The sequence below is a fragment of the Cyprinodon variegatus genome, unplaced genomic scaffold (assembly GCF_000732505.1).
Source record: "Cyprinodon variegatus isolate N-32 unplaced genomic scaffold, C_variegatus-1.0 Scaffold208, whole genome shotgun sequence".
NCBI lineage: Eukaryota > Metazoa > Chordata > Actinopteri > Cyprinodontiformes > Cyprinodontidae > Cyprinodon > Cyprinodon variegatus.
In genome coordinates, this window is record NW_015150661.1 from 889,974 (window position 1) to 906,981 (window position 17,008).

The window sequence follows — 17,008 nt, forward strand, 5'->3', positions numbered from 1 at the left end:
CTAGAGCTGACAGGAAGTGTATTTGCTCACCACCTCCCGACACAGTGCATACGCTTTGCGGGTCCTTTTCCAGGACGTTGTTTAGCAAGAAGGCTTGGCTAACTGCATTTAGCAAGGCTTACACTTTATTCTGCTTTCCCTGCCTCCTTTTTCAAATGTCAGGATCTGACCCAGCATGGATAAAGACAGGTAGGTAGGCAGGCTTGGACTGTTAATCTGTGATACCATTCATTGGCCCGGTGGGCCGGTCCTAATGTCAGCTTGCGAAGGCCGGCCCTCCTTAAGTCATACCGGCCCCAACACTTACTCTCTGGCTGAAGCACCTACTTGGTACAGTAAGTAACTCAAGGAGCTCAAGAAGTAATACAATGTTACCTACCTGCATGATGCATGCAGTATATAGAGCCCTTTCTTCTCATGCACATCCTTTGGGCATATCCAACGGTTGGCATATTGTGTAATTTTCTGTTTCTTCAAACTCAAAGTGTAAAATCCCATTTCTTCACACGGTAAAATCCTTGTAACATACTAAATTATGATAAAACTAAAATGCTTTCTTTAAAATAAAATAACAATGTTTATCTTATATTTGGCGATTTGATGTTCAAATATTTGGGAAAAATATGTTGCGGTGCATGATTGGGTTTTGTGTCTAAAGCCTGATCTTTCCAGTCTTATGTGCATTGTTGCCAGGTTGGGATTCACAAGGCCGCCGGGGTTCCCGGACCAGCCCCGGAGCTGACGGCTCGGTTCGAGTGCCCGGTCCAGTCCAGTCAGCACCTGGTCAGCCAGCGCCTGGTCACCCAGTGCCTGGTCACCCAGTGCCTGGTCACCCAGTTTTTATTAAAGATTATCTTTAACAAATGTTTATTTTCTTTATTATTTAGTTGGTTGTGCTGAATTTGATTCAGGAGAGAGCAAATGGAAGGTCGGAGACATCTATGCATCATTTTCCTTTCATTTTGGCAATTGCACTATTTAGTCTATCACATTAAAATCACCAAAACCCAATCAGTATGTGACTGTACTGTAGGAAAATGTAAAGATGTTCAAGGATAATCAATGCTCATGTCAGGCTCTTTAGTTTTTCCAACATCTAGGAACTGAAGAGTTTGTCAAATGAGAAAACCCATTAATCAAAGTTTACAAAATGGAAGTTATTAAGTATTTGGTATACATGTTGAATAGTAATGTATTAATCCTTTCCTCTTAGTTTAACCATATATTTTTGAAGTTCTTTATAGAATAAAAATTCTAGGACATCATTAAAGTAATACATAGCATTAATTTAAAACAATAACTTCCCCAGTAACTCTATTTTATATTTAGAATATGCAACAAATAAGGTTTTTCCTGTCAAGCCTCTCGCTGCAGTTCACTTTTAATCAGCTGCAGTTATACTGTAGAAAAAGGGAAGTGGGAACCTTTGAGCAAAGCAAATGATGCCTGCAATGTCATTTTCTCCAGATTTAATGTGAAAAATCCTCTTCTGATTCTGCTGACCCCTACAGTGTTCAGTTGGTACAGGCCACAATGCCTCACTCATCCCCTTATCGTAAACACACACACACACACACACTCTCACACACAGCCCCCATCCACCACCCACCTCCCCACACACATAAATCACATCTAAGCTGTACAGCTTCTTACAACCCTACTTAGCCAGTCTGACAGAGTGACTAAGAGAGTATGTGTGTCTGAGTTTATATGTGTGTGTGTCAGAAAAGAGTCGGCAAAGCAGCCTAGATTAGAGTGAGAGTCAGTGAGAGGGAAAACCTGGGGTAAAAAAACAACTTATTGGACAGAGGGGAAGGGAGGGAGTCAGCGAACACAGCAAAAAGGCAGAGCAGGGTAAAAAAAAAAAAGATAAAGGGAATTTGAGCTTACAATCGTGACAGTTAAGGGTACCAAAGTCAGGAGAAATGCTTTGACTAAATGACCATCCACTACACTCACATCAGCATCTTTTCCTGGAACCTTGACAGGAGAAAAAATACACTCTCAGTCAAAGGTAAACAGTCTTCAGCCAGACTTATATCGCTGGATCATGTCATCTACTGGCTCGACAAACCACAACAAGCATTTGGCATGTGAGTAACCAATATTTCTATTTAGTTTTTATAAATGTAGCCACAGTCAATTGGCATTACACTGATCTCAAGTTCCTTTTTTCCTATACTGTTCTTACTCTGCACTGTTGCTCGATTGTATCTGGAATTATATGTATAGCCTCCTCTTTTGAAACAACAGAAAACATTTAAATGAAATTTATATTAATGCAAACTTTGAACAGCATCTCCTGTAATAGAATTTTTTTATGTAACCTGGGAGCTCATTGATACAACTTTAAATTAATACTGACTGTGCCATCCTAATCCTTCTATCTAAACTGACATGGGTTTTCTGTGTTATGTAATACTTCCAAACCTTCATTGGTAAGAAAACTAAACCCTAAGGATAAATCATCAAATTCTTTGCCCCAAAATATAAAAATGACTTATGCATGGACTTAACACTTCCACTCCTTATTAGAAGCACATAAAACTGTCATGGTCTGTCGACTCTGGCATTTCTAAATTAGCCTGACAACCTTGATGGTGGTGCAACAATGTCGAAGTAGATGAGATTTAATGAGTGTGAAGGGATAAGAACTACTTCTTTAAGCCTGACAAAGCTAATGCACAAAGGGTCCTGATATGAGGACTTAAATACCAACCTCCTTCTTGCACAGATTATGCACTTTCTTTATTTTTAATTCATTAAATTACCCTGGAGTAACTCTTTTAGTGTAGCATCAAGAGTAAAAATGGGGTTTTCTAACTTACTACTTTAATGAATAATGAAGTACAAGCTTTAATGTATACAAATACTTTGTATACAAATGTAGTATTTGGAAACACTGAAAGCCCTGTTTTGACTTTCCCATATTAGGAACATTGAGCATGAGTGGAGGTTATCTTCATATTTAGCTTTAGGGAAGTTCTTTAATGGCTTGGGGAAAGGAACTAGTCTGGTAAATCCAACTTAGTTCAGACACTTAAAATGTCAACACTAGGATGCTGAGATGAGGTGAGACAGTGAGCGGCATGTTGATGGTGATGTTTAAGACATTTAGCATGGCCACATGTTTGTATGGCAACCATGTTATTATCCTTGGTTTATGTTTCCTACAGCATTATATAGACTACCATGAGTGCTGGTTAAAGAAAAAAGGAGCAGAACAGCATTCATGGCCAGACTTGATTTACTTTCTGCAATGTGGCTGTGGGTTTATGGATATGTGAGAGCAGAGGGGGCAGACTCGGGGGGGGTTGGGGGGGTGGTGGCGGGTGTGGGTGCTTTTGCGGTGAAGTGATCTCACTCGTAAATGATTTATGTTTGATGGACTTCTGTGGCTACAAGGTGTTTGAAAAAGGAGTGCTTGGTCCGATAAATAGGGGTAGTAATTACAAAAATAATACACAGCAGAAAATAGATAGGTGACATAAACATGGGCATCACAAGGGGTGGGGGAGAGAGTGAAGGAGATAGATTGCCTGTCAGATTAAAGTGGCCATGCAGCATAACAGCCTTAGCTGCTTTATCAGACACACACAAGCTCTTGAGTTGTGGTTTTGCTGGAATCAGAGAGATGATCATGGGATTTCTAGCCACTAACCACAAGGGAACTGAATGCTACGCCATGTGACTCACAGGTTCAATAGGAACATTTGTTCTCTGCTTTTAGTGCAGTGCCACACAGTGAGGTATAACTGCAGCTCTAAATGACACAGTCAAACATTATTCATTCCAGAAAGGAAGGATAGTACAAAGAAGGGAAGGGGGAATAGCTGCTGTAAAGGGAAATAGCAACATAGACAGATATATTAATTTATGCTTTGGTAAAAATAAAGAAACAATCTGGAATATTTGAGAGACTGCTTTAAAGATACAAAATACTTAAAGTTGGGCTGTTCAAACGTTTATGTGGTTCAGCTTAACAGTTACCGTTTGCCGTCCTACCCATAACTCCTGATCTTATGCTGCCTTAAACTCCTTGATATGAAAAAATAAATATGTAACTGGATGAACCTAAAAAGGATCCTGTACCAAATTGAACATACAGTCATCATGAGCACCAGTGTTTTATTGATTTGGATCTTTTAATGTACATCAGAACTTTTCCTCTTCTACAGTGAACTGATTATGTAAAAATGTTATTCATATTTAAACATGGGGCTCAATTTTCTGTAAATTAGAACATCATTGAAAAGTTTTTTTTCAGTATCTGATTTGACTAAGTCAACAGAGTGATGTTTTCAATAGTGTTGCACCGATACCGATACCAGTATCGGACGGGGCCCCGATACTGCCCTAAAATGGTGGTATCGGTATCGGCCGATACCGCACAGCCAGGTATCGGGTATCGGTATCGGGGCCAAAAAATGGCATCGGCGCAACACTAGTTTTCAAGCCTTTTTTATAATTATATATGATTTTGCCTTTGCAGATATTAAAAAAAATGCATTCTTTAAGATTATTATATCAGAATAATTAACGTTTCTAATACAGACGGTATTTCATTGAAAGTAATAAATTCCTGCTTAAAGTTTGTTTTACTCAAAGGATGCTTATGATCCCACAAATGAGTCCCACTTCATGTATTGAGTAGGATTGTAAACTGGTTAAATCTACTGTGTTTTTCTCTAATCCACATAGTAAAATATATAAATCCCTTTAAATATTTAATTTGCTGTCTCCTGAGAAGTTGCCACATTTCTGTTCCCAAATTTGCCCAGGTTTTAGCCATCGTATCTTAAATATTCCACTGTAATTAATATAAATTGGTTTGGATGTTGAAAATAAATACATTTCAACAAAGCTTAAGCCTTCCATGAACTTGAAAGTGCTAAAACAAAAGATTCATCTCAAACTTAGATAAGAAGAATTTTTAGGAAATTTAAGTTCAGTCAGGTTGGGTGGAGGTTTGTAGAGGACCCCAATGCAGAGACGGAATGTGAGGTCATTTCTTGCAGATTTAATAAGGAGTGGTGGCAACAGAAGCATAAATCCAGAAATAACTAATTCAGGAAAACAGGAACCACACTGAAACACATACGTTAGGGAGGGAATGAAGAGAATCCAGCCCTCAGTAACTGCAGAGGAGGAGTATAAATGCCAAACAGATCAAAGAATGGAGTAATCAACTGATTGGGAGCAGGTGTGGAGAGAAGGATCTAGAAGGGAGAGCGGTGAAAGGAGAATGGCACAAGGGGGCAACAGAGAGTAAACAATACATAACAACTCAATGACAACCAGAAAACAGCTAGAATGACACAAAATGGAAATGAAAGCATCCATTCATCCATTATCTGACACGCTTGTCCCAATTGGGGTTGTGAGGGGTCCTGGTGCCTATCTCCAGCAGTACATCGGAAATTAAACCAATTAGCTAAAAAACACAGAATGACATAAATCAATATGTAACTGAAAACTCTAAAAGAAAACTTAAACAGAACCACAAAGTGCAGAATCATGACGAACAGATTATACAGTACTAGTTGTCTAACATGGTGGTTGGCTCATGCTTAGGTTTTGTTCCAGTGCTGCTGTAATAGGAACATTGCGTAAAGTTTATGGAGTAATAAAGTTCAAAGACTTGCTACTAGTTTTTCAATTTACCTTGAAGTTGCTGGTGAAGATAAGATTCTCAGTCATCCAGGACATAGTCATTCCAAAAGGGTTAAAAAAAAAAAAAAAAAACTCCACTGGACTTTGTTTCCAAGTTTGAAGACGTTTCGCTTCCCATGCAGGAAGCTTTTTCAATTCAAAATGGCAGGAATCGCACTGAGTTCAAGGCTTTATAGAGTGGACCCAAAAAAAGGCCTTTTTTTGGCTTAGAAAACATGCAAATTGAGCCAGTCGAACAGTTCTGCCCCTTAGGAATGGGCAGTCGTTTGGCTTCTTTGTTAGCCTGCAATACCCAAAACCTGTCAATGTCTCTGAAAGGGGGTCTGCACATCTTGCATGTGCAGGTGTAAATTGGAAAAATACATTTGATAAAAGCACAATTGTTTAAATGGTTGGTGTTTGAAAAACCTCTTAAAAGTGAGGGATTCCCTCTGAGTAAAGACAAGAAAAGCCTTTTTGTCTTACAGAGAATAGTGCAATTCATCTAATATGCATTGAGGCCTCCTACAGGCTTTTTAGTACAAGAAAATAGGAAGCTCAGAGGTTATCTAGATGAGTAAGTCTTCTACATATATGTTATCAACCCACGCAGTGACGAGCAGATGAGGTCACACAACTGATCCTGCATGTGGGTTGGACATGACCAGTGGTCATCTCATCTTGAGTAATGCAGTATGAATTTTAGATACATGGGCAGAAAAAGACAGCAAACAAGAGTCACGAAAAGAGAGCAGGAAGCCAACAGGCAGAAATGAGGTTTACATAAGCTGTGTAGTTTCATCATCATCAAGCCTTGTTTAAGCAGAAACACAGTGATGTCTTTATTCATTTCAGACTTTCCTCCCCTGCCTCATAATTCTGATGTGACATATGAATTTATGTAGTGAACAGTTCAAGAAAACTGAACGGCCTTAATGAAAGACAAATGTTTTAAAGGCTAAATGCCATGCAGTGTTCTTCTGCTGTATGGAAATATATGTAGGATGAGTGAGGTTAAGTCAGGTTTTTAGGAATGCTTTTGCTGATATTTGCTGTTCAGGGGAAGCAGACGTTTAAGTTATTTTATTGGCATCCCTGGATTTTGTCTGGAGATGCCAATGATTTTGTTCTTGAAATTTCTAGTTTCAAATATCTCTCTGCAGGAGCTCGATACTCAAAGCAGGAGAGTGATATCATGGTGGTGTAAACCTAACAGCGTTTATTCTTTTATTATCTGTGTCACTACAATTTTATATTTTGAGCTGAATAGATGGACTTTAGATTTCTTTAATATATGCTCTAGTTTTTTTAATCACTAGGATAAGAATCACAGAGCAACAGTAACAGAAAACTCGATTAGTGGCTATTTGTATTTTTTGTGGTGCAGCAGTGCCATGCTGGGCGAATGCCATATCCTCTGTTTCATGAACCAACAGTGTATTGAAAAAATTAATTTGGCGATATGTATTGTGATTTTCGGCAGCCCAATATAATATCAAACTCTCCTGGTACAAAAAAAAAAAAATAATTTTTTACCTGAAACTATGAGGGAAAATTGGCTACCTCTTAGGGCTGAACGATTTTGCCAAATATCTAAATTGCGATTATTTCTAACCAAAATTGCCATTGTGATTTTATTTCAATTTTCTTTTGCACTAACCCCAAGCTTATTGATGTTTCACCCAGGCTTTTGATTTTTGAAAGCTTGCTTGCCCAGAGTCCATTGTTGCAGGACTTTACCTCAACTTTTGTTTAAAAAAGTGTTTACTTCTACTTGCATGGATCTGCTGCTAGCTGCAACTCTCACTACCTGTGTAGCGACAAACCCACTTTAAGTGTTATATCACCATCTAAATGGCTGGAGGGAGAAATTTAGTTTCTTGTTAAATATGCGTTTTGAAAATTTCGTTTTAATAAATTGCGATTACATATTGCAAATGCAATTATTTGCCCAGCCCTACTACCTCTGCACCCCTACTCTGGTAGATGGCACTGTGGAGTTCTTTTACAGTGCGGCTCAGTGCAATATCTGTAGTTCAGGCAGTCACAGTTTAAGAAGTGGACTGACTCAAACCCCAAACAACATGGATAACAAAAATAACAAAATTATCAATATCTTCTGATTAACATATATAGACTTGCTCTTTTATGTATACATTTAATTTTGATGGGAAAAAAAATATTGCAATACATAGTGAGATTTCATTATTGTGGTAATATCGTATCATGACCCCAATATCGTGATTTGTATCGTATCGCAACACCCACACCAATATTCACCCCTACCATGTACAACATCCTAATTAGACTGGAGCCCTTTCTCAAAATGTGTACTTGTGCATTCTCAGGTGCTTGTGTAATTGTGAAATATCATCAGCCTCAGCCCCAGTACTGTTCCAATTTACAAGAACAGCAGACTGAGAACGGATAAAATCCCCAGATGTTGTTCTTGCCCCTTTTGTTTCATTTGGGAAAATGTTCAATTTATTTGTGTTTATCTGACTGTTTTTACTATTATTTCCCCAATAAATGAAACAAGTAAGAATTTCTTATCTAGAGACTATTAATTACAGGAGGTGAAGTGCAGCTCCAGACTAGCCGAGTGTGTGGTGACGTCATGAGTACACTTGTGTCCCAATTGACCCATATTTATGCTGCACGCTCCCATTCTCCCCAAGTCCATTCTTTCCTGTGTTCTTCTCAAGAACATACTGTACTTGGCGAGAACATGAGTCCTTACTCATGTTCTTATGAATTGAGAAACGGCCTAATTTACCTATGAGACATGGCCGCGGGAAGTGGGGGTGCCGCAGTGACCCACAGAGGCGAGAGGGACATAAAAAAAAATTTATTAAAAAGATTTTGCACAGTTTATATATTTCTAATGAATATTTTGTGAAAAATTTTGCTTTTATTTGTATTTGTATTTTAATTTAATTATTTTAAGGCCCAATTAACAGAAGTTCATGGAAGTTATGATGTCATGACAACATCAAGTAAGTTAAAGCATGGTATTCTGCTCGCCGCAGCAGACTAGTAAATTTACATAGTCTAATAACAGAAACGAAGGGGGAAATATGGCACAGATATGCATTTTGGATTTGTCCGATAATGAGAAACTGTGTCTCCACAAACTTATAGCGCACCTGAACATTTGGACACCTGTAACCAGGGAGGGCACCCTGCCTGTAGCTCAAAGTAAGAGCATGGTGTCGTGGCACACTTTCACATCTATTCTTGCAGTTTAGCGCAACCACAGTATTGTACTGTAGAGTGTTATTTTGATCTTGTTTTCATTGTGTAATGAGAACTGTTCAACAACTTTTCAATAGAAAAATAATACAATTATTTCCTTGTGCTTTGCGTAAAAGGATTTTGGAGCTAATAGTCATGTGTGACACAAACAGAGTGACTAAGGTTCAGGCCAGCTGACCAAATCTACGTTGTTATGGTGTTATTGTGAAGTTTCATTAATTAATAGCGCAAAATTCACCTGAGAACTGATGATGTCTGTTTGTTACAGACCCTGGTTGCCTACACTGAAGTGTATAGGACAATAAAGTAGTGAATCTTAATCTATTTATTTATTTTCATTTATTGTATTTTAAATAGGCCTATAGGCTTATAGGTACTTTGTCTGAAAAAAACCAAAAACATTTTCACAGCACCCCTTGTTCAAAAGTTCTTCCAGCGGCCCTGCTATGGGATGTTTCAAAGATACTGTTTCTAGTGTTTATAAAACGGCAGCCCTTGATTTCAGCTTCATTACCAGATCTCTGCTGATATGAACGCAAGGGAGTAACTGTAATTAAAGTTGGTTGGGACATTCTAAGGGAGGGGGCTGATGGACATACAGTTACTCAACCCGAACGCTTTCATTAGGTTTTTTGAATTTTCCAAAAATGAGCTCAAACATATATTTATTGAATTCTTTCCTATTGTTGAGAACACAAGAGAACCATAACACACTGCTTTTTATATTTATAGATGATAGAGAGATGTCCTTTGGTCCATTACAAATATAGGGCCCAAAAACATTTATGTATGAAAAAAAATAATAAATAACAGCCGATTCCAATGCCAAAATCGATATATATTGATATAAATAAAACACTGACTCTAAACGCTCTGAACACAGATAGCTACACCCAACCTCTGTTACCGTTGGCTAAAGTAAATGAGTGGGAAGGGCATATAAAGCGAAGAATATTGGTGGGGACTGTCCCCATCAGTCCTTCAGAAAGTTACGCCTGTGTGAATGACACACTGAATGAATTGGATGATCAGACTGAAGGCTGTTGGAGAAGAGATGTGCTTAAAGTTGAAAGAAAGTAGCTCTCCAGCACCGGACTTAGGCATTCTTAGTCTCGACCTTCCCCTTTAATAACTATTCCCACATACTGTATCTCAGCTTAACAATCTCACACTTGCAAAATCATTTGGTCTTGCAAACTATATTTTAAAATAGCTTTATATTTTAACCTAAAACAAAGCTAGTGTTATCTATTGTGATAATGCTAAAAGTGATAATAGATCTATCTCAAAAATGTACCCATCCTGTTTTGCTTTTCTTTTATCAGACCATGGGAGGGTAGAGAGGTATAAAATGATCCCCCCCAAAAAAAAGGGGATTAGCAAACTATTTTCCAGTTGAAATTCATAGCTTCATCATTAGATAGCTGACTCTCATCCTGATCCACACCTATCTGTAAAATTCTCAAGTGAACAGTGAAATTGTAGCAGTTTGTTTTCTTCCAAGTGTTACATGCATGTTGAGTTTGTTTGTTGTTCAATTGTTTATATTGAAAAACTCACAAAACTTTAAGGCAAGATTTCCCCAAACTGCTGAAACATCAGACACTGTCTATAACATTTTTTTTGCTCCTGGCTCCAGAGACAGTTTGAATGACAGAATAAAGGCTGATGGTTAATGGCTGACAGTGGACACACATGATTTCCGATCAGTCAGAGAGAGAGACTGGCACATTGACAAGCTGGTTCTCCAGAGATGGAGCCATCCATGAGGGGACCATCACTTTGACACACTGCCGTTCCAGAAGATTGTTTTCAGCAGGAGAACAAAGAACCTGAAAATCCTTTATTTAAAAAAAAAAAAAAAGAATGTTCACGTAGTGAATCTGTCTATCCAGGACATCATGTTAACAAGAGATGCATTATGGACAAAATTATTGACTGATAAACCACAATGAAGGCATAAATACATTCATCAACTAGCTGAGGAAAGTGATTTAAGCTCATGTACAAAACATGGGTGACATAACTGAAAGTGTCAGCTTAAGGAGCCAAGGGCAGAGTCACTGTTTGTGCTGAGGACACAGCATGCTCATACAACCACGGCCTGTCGGCTTAATGAATGTCAGCGTCTTACCCAGCCATGCATTTGGGACAGATGCTATTTCTAATACTATTTAATGTTTTTTTTTCAACACACTGAAATAAAATAGACAGAATTATCGACATATAAATAAAAATCTTTTAGGTTTCATGGAATTACAGTGGATGTTAAAGAAGTTGAGTGTGAAATTAATGATCACCACTAGAGGTCAGACTAGATTAGTGTGTCATACTGCAGCAATAAGGACTAAATCATCACAGCACCATCACCATGGTATAATAACATTTCAGGAGGAATCAGTTTCCAAAGCATTGTCTGACAAAGCTGCAAATTTACCTCTTAGTCATGATGCTCAATTGGCCTTTATTTGTGTGTTTGTTGTTGTTGTTTTGTTGAAACCAAAGGTGTGGCAGCAAGGTAAAGGGTATCCTATGAGGTAGAGCTGGACAGGTTCTCCAAGTTAATTAGTAGCAGGAAGGTATTTAGAGACCAAACGTTTTTAATAATTAGCTTCCATTAACCTCAAGGATAGTTTCCAAATTAAACCAGGAACTCCCTTTGATGCATTGAAGCACATGCACAGACACACCCAATTATAGTTATTCCAAGTAACTCTTACACAATATTTGATTTGAATATATTATGTAAGAGCGGGTTGCAGAAAAAAAAAATGGTTTCGCAACAGAGTAACCTTTAAAGTTGAAGGCCATAAAACTTCTTTACTGACAAAAAAAAAAAAAAAAATACTGAGGATATTTCTCTTTCTTTGTGTTTTTTGATGCTCAGCTGAAAAGAACCACTCGCAGAGTTTTCTCAACAATGATTCGGCTCAGCACTTGAAGCTAAAAGACAGACAACGGTTCTTTGAAGAGGTCTACCAGCATGACATGGACAACTACCTGCCCTCTACTCACCTACAAGTTGACTGCCGGAAACGTGAGCTTTGTGTACTCATCAACTAAGTGAATATTTATTTTAGGAGAAAGAGAATTAAAAAAAAATATATCACCCTCTGATTCAAATATAAGTCCCTTATATTTCATTGGCCCTTATATTTCAAATATAAGTCTCTTATATTTCAAGGCTCAATATCATTGTCTACAGGTTGTACAAATACAATGCCTGACAAATGAATTCCCACCCTAAAAAGATTTTCACATTTTATCACCTTTCAACCGCAAAACCCAGGCTTCCTCTTTTGTGTTCATTTCATTTCACAACACAAAGTAGTAAGGATCATGCAGTGCATTAATTTTACAAATAAACATCTAAAGGTGTAAAGTGCATTTTAAATCGGACTCATTTTTATTTTTATTGCTTAGGTTAAGCTTTATAAAATATTGCAAGTTCAATAAAGCAAGAAAAACACCAGCTGTGATTTTTAATATTCTAGTCTTGCTATAAATTCTTATTCGGATGTAGGACTTACTTTGATTGAGCCGTTCCAAAAAATGAGGGCTTTGCTTTCCCCATTGATCTGGTTGTATGTTTAACTTAATTGTGAACTTGCTGGCAGAGTGTTTTTTTTTTTATTTTTTAGGATCAAAATATTTTGAACTTCATTTATCTTTCCATCAACTCTGACCAGCTTCCCTCTCGCTGTTATAGCAGAGCATCAGGATGTCATGTTACTAGCCTAACAAATAATATGCCATCTAAATGGCATATTATTCAAAAAGAGCGGTTAGAGATGGATTTTAAAGACAAAACTAACAGATTTGACAGAAAACTATTTAGAACCAATCAAATAACTACAGATGTGAAATTAAAACTTTTGCCTAAAGAAGAGCTCTTACAACAGGCAGTTGTTTTACCATTAACAATATAAACAGCTCTTTAACCTGACAATCATGCATCAAAATGTCTGATCAAAATGGTAGATGGTCTATCAATCAATCGATCAATAGATATATCTACTTTATTGATCTAAAGCTGGGACATTAAGGTGAAGCAACAGCAAGACAGGGAAATAAAAAAATGAAAAAGTTATAAAAGGTTTATATATTCATATTTTTTATATACATTTTGTTTTTCTATCACATTTTCGATTGCAGCCCCCATGGGCAGTATTTCATCCATGGAGGTGAATGTGGACACTCTGGAACAGATGGATCTGATGGACATATCGGACCAAGAAGCCCTTGATGTTTTTCTCAACTCGGGCTCAGTTGGTGATGAAGGAGCCCTGGCCTCTCCACTTCCAGGTGCAAAACAAAGAAAAACAACACATGTTCAAACACTAATTTGGTAGAATAATCTGAATACATGCTGTTTGTTCAACAGATTGAATTTTATTATTGATTCAACCTAAAGCATTTTAGCAGAAACACAGTGTAAGAAGGTTGCAACACACAAACTGCAGAGATAGCTTAAGTAAGACCAAAGAAAAAGAAGGAGGTGTAACTAGGCCACCATTCCCCTAAGAATCCAATGTGAGGAAATCTGTTTGAAACTATGGGAGACACCACACCTACCCCCCCAGGGAATCAAGGTAAATTCAAAATGCCTTCTACAGGCCAAACACAACAAAGACAACGTTAGAAAATGTGACAGCCAAGTAGCCTCTAAAAACATTTTTTTTCAATGAAGGCTCCAAGAATCTCTGTTACGATCTGTTTTTCTTTCTAACAAATAAATCAAATATCATGACATCTTAAATTTATCACTGTTTATTTTTTTTATCTTTCCAATTTTGAATATTTCCAACCTTTTATCAAAGTCATTTTAAAATGAAAAAAAAAAATAATATTTCATCAAAGGAAGATTTGGAAGAAATGTCAACACTAGAAAAATGGGGAAACGTGTAAACAAAGTTGCAGTAACTTAATAGCAACAGGTTATATATTATCCTTGAATACTACAGCAACTTCGAAATTAATTACATCAGTCCTCTTCAGCTAATACCTGAAAACAATTAGTCATGTTAATGTAACTCATCTGATTTACCTAAAGAAGAGAACAGTTTATAAATCTGATCAAAAAACTAATTTTGTTTTATGCTGAGATGGTTTGGTCCTCTATTTCACACCTGGTTTAAAAGGCTGATGCTTTTCCTTTTACTGCTACACAAAAACACAAGCATATCTCACTGGTTCTATTGTCTGCTTGTGTGTTGGAGAATTGTTGGAAAAGATGCCATTATATATCAGACCAAATTAGTAGAGCTGTTGTTTCTTTAAAATAAAACAACAACAAAAATATGGAAAATACCCAAATCAATGCAGCAAAATGTGCTACAATGTGATTAAACCAAGGTTTGATTACGCAAATAACACAATATAGAAACAAAAGAAGTTGTAGTAGCATTGTGCTCTTGGATTATTTTTTTTATTATTTATATTATTTTTTTTTTTAAGGAACTAGAATTTATTCTTAGGTTGATGAATGTACTCCAAGCCTGATGAAACTGATATAAACATGTTGTACACTTAGTTATAGATTGTGAGAACGATGAAGACGAAGAGGACGAAGAAGCTGAGGTTGTCTACAAGGAACGCGCACCTCTCCAACGACAAAATGAAGTCTACCGGGGCTCACAGTCCCGATTCGCTTCAACATCATCCGGTTCCAGCGTGACTAGTGCAGGCGGCGCTGAAACGCCAGTGATTCAGTCTGATGATGAGGAGGTGCATGCAGACACGGTGTTGTTAACCTCCGTTCCCTGTTCAAGAGATGAAGAAACAGAGGAAGAAGATGAAGAAGAAAAGTGTGTCTCAAAAACTCATCAAAACAACTGACCCGTATTCTTCCCCCTCTGCTTTTGGATTCTTTTCTTATGAGCTGAAACGCCCAGCATGGTTGGGTCAAATGTGATTAGTTTTGTCTTTTGAAATGTGCATTTTTCTTTGAAAAGTACTGAATGACCCCCCTTTTGTTTTTACAAGTGCTGTGTCACATCAATGGATAGCCTCTGGACAGTTTGTTTTTAATATATAAATCATTATTTTCTTCTGCACAAACATGTGCTGGTTGACGAAAAAACCTAATTTAGCTTCACTCTTCAAACTGCCAGAAGGGAAACCGTAGGTCTCTTATAGTTCAGTTTCTCAACAGGTCTGTGAAGAACTACAAAAGCATAGCAGTGCAAATTACACGCATGACCTTGTTTAAGCAAGCATCGCACATGGAGACAGCACTTAAGGATTAGGTAACCTCCCAGGAAAGCTTACACAAGACCTATACTGCAGCCCATTCATTTGTTGTATATTCAAATGCAGTCCATATTTTTTTGCAGAGTTGTGGGTCATACCTGTGTATGAAGTTTTATATAATTTTTTTGGTGTTTTTGCGGTCCTCTCCACAAAAGAGTTGTACAAGATCCACGTGTACACGCAGTTATCAGCATAACTTGCCTAACACCTTTGAGAACTTTTGTCCATTTTTCTAGGACTTCTCTTGTATTTATTTAAGGATTTGCAGTTTAGCAAACAGTATAAAACAGGCAGCCCTTTGTTTAAAGAGCTCAAAGACTTAAGCCAGAAAATATGCAGTTAATTGGGGCGGTCTGCACATATTTCGAAAACTGGATTTTTCACCTGGACTTGAAAACACTAGAAGTTATTGGATATTTGTTGAAATGAACAAAATGTTATGCTTAAATACTGTTTGTCTGTTTTGTGGTCTAAAATAAATGAGCAGGAACTGAAGATTTGGTTTTCTTTTTGAATTTTATATAAAAAATAATCATACACCTCGTCTCCTGCTTTATCAGGGACCGATTTGGGTTTGAAGCAGTTTCAGTTGAGACTCCCAGACTTCCCTCTCACTAGACACCTCCTCCAGCTCTGCCAAGTGAAACCAAGGCGCTTCTAGCTCAGCTCAGAGACATTACCCTCCAGCGTGTCATGGGTCGTCCCATTGGCCTCTCCCGGTTGGAGCACCCAGGGATGTCCCAGCCACCTCAGCCGACTCTTCTCGATTTGGAGGAGAAGCGGCTTTATTCTAAGCCCCTCCTGAATGACCAAGCTCTGTTATTTTGTGAACCGCTCTTTGTCTGACCTGTCACCTTGGGAGACCCTACCATGGGAATTTAAGCCCCCAATAGCCTAGCCTCTGGGATCATCCAGGCACTGAAACCCCTTCCCCATATAAAAAAAAAAAATAAGGTGGATGACTGTTTCCATGAAATAGGTAGTAAAGGTTGCATTTCAGTACAGTGATGATTTTTGCCTTGCAGCAAGAAGAAAAGTGCTACCATTTATGCATTGCTAGGTAATAAATATGTCAACCTTTATTGAAAAAATATTCTTGCCCTCGTTTAGGATGTTCTTTTTGTTAGAGTAAAATCAAACCCATATAAAAGTATATTTTAAAAAAGAAATGGTCGCAAGATTTTCATCTGAAGAATAAAAAAAACCCATCCATCTTCTCCCACTTATCCTGTCAGGGTTGCTGTGGGGCCGGTACCTATCTCTGGCAGTCTATGGGTGAGAGGCGAGATACACCCTGGACAGGTCGCTGTGTAGCAGGGCAACACAGAGACATACAAACATGCACACATACATTCACACCTACTGAGAATTTAAAGAAGCCAATTAACCTAACAGTAATGTTTTGGGACTGTGGAAGGAAGCTGGAGTACCACGCATGCACAGAGAGAACATGCAAACTCCATGCAGAAAGACCTAGGGCTGGGAATAGAACCCATTAAAATAGAAATTTTTCTGAGGCCAAAAAAAGAATAATTGTCCCCAGAGTTTGGGTGCTGTTTTGCTTTGTTGAGCAAATTTGCAGCATCACCATACAGGCCTACAGTACGTACATGCATACTTTGCCAGCACCGGTTGAGCAAATGAGAAATGTTGATCCTTGTTCGTTTTCATGATTATTTTTTCATTATAATTAAGAATAGAAGTTTATTCAAAAATGTTTGGCCCTCCAAAAATAAGATTTTTAGATCTGATGAAAAAGTCCGAACATCCATCCATCGCTTTATGTAATCCCTTTAGTGTGAATGACGAAAGTATTTCTCATGTTATATACTGCCTGCTTCTTACTGAG

At 37.8% G+C, this 17,008-nt stretch overlaps 1 protein-coding gene across 1 annotated transcript; it reads left to right on the forward strand.

Annotated features, from left to right (window-relative positions):
- The first annotated feature begins 1,652 nt into the window (after nucleotides 1-1,652).
- LOC107088153 (dysbindin-like) lies at nucleotides 1,653-15,642 on the forward strand. The gene is made up of 4 exons (XM_015380134.1): nucleotides 1,653-2,093; nucleotides 11,795-11,944; nucleotides 13,063-13,212; nucleotides 14,441-15,642. Exons 1-4 carry the CDS (start codon nucleotides 2,051-2,053, stop codon nucleotides 14,743-14,745), a joined length of 648 nt encoding a protein of 215 aa, XP_015235620.1. The 5' UTR covers nucleotides 1,653-2,050; the 3' UTR covers nucleotides 14,746-15,642.
- Nucleotides 15,643-17,008: the final 1,366 nt, after the last annotated feature.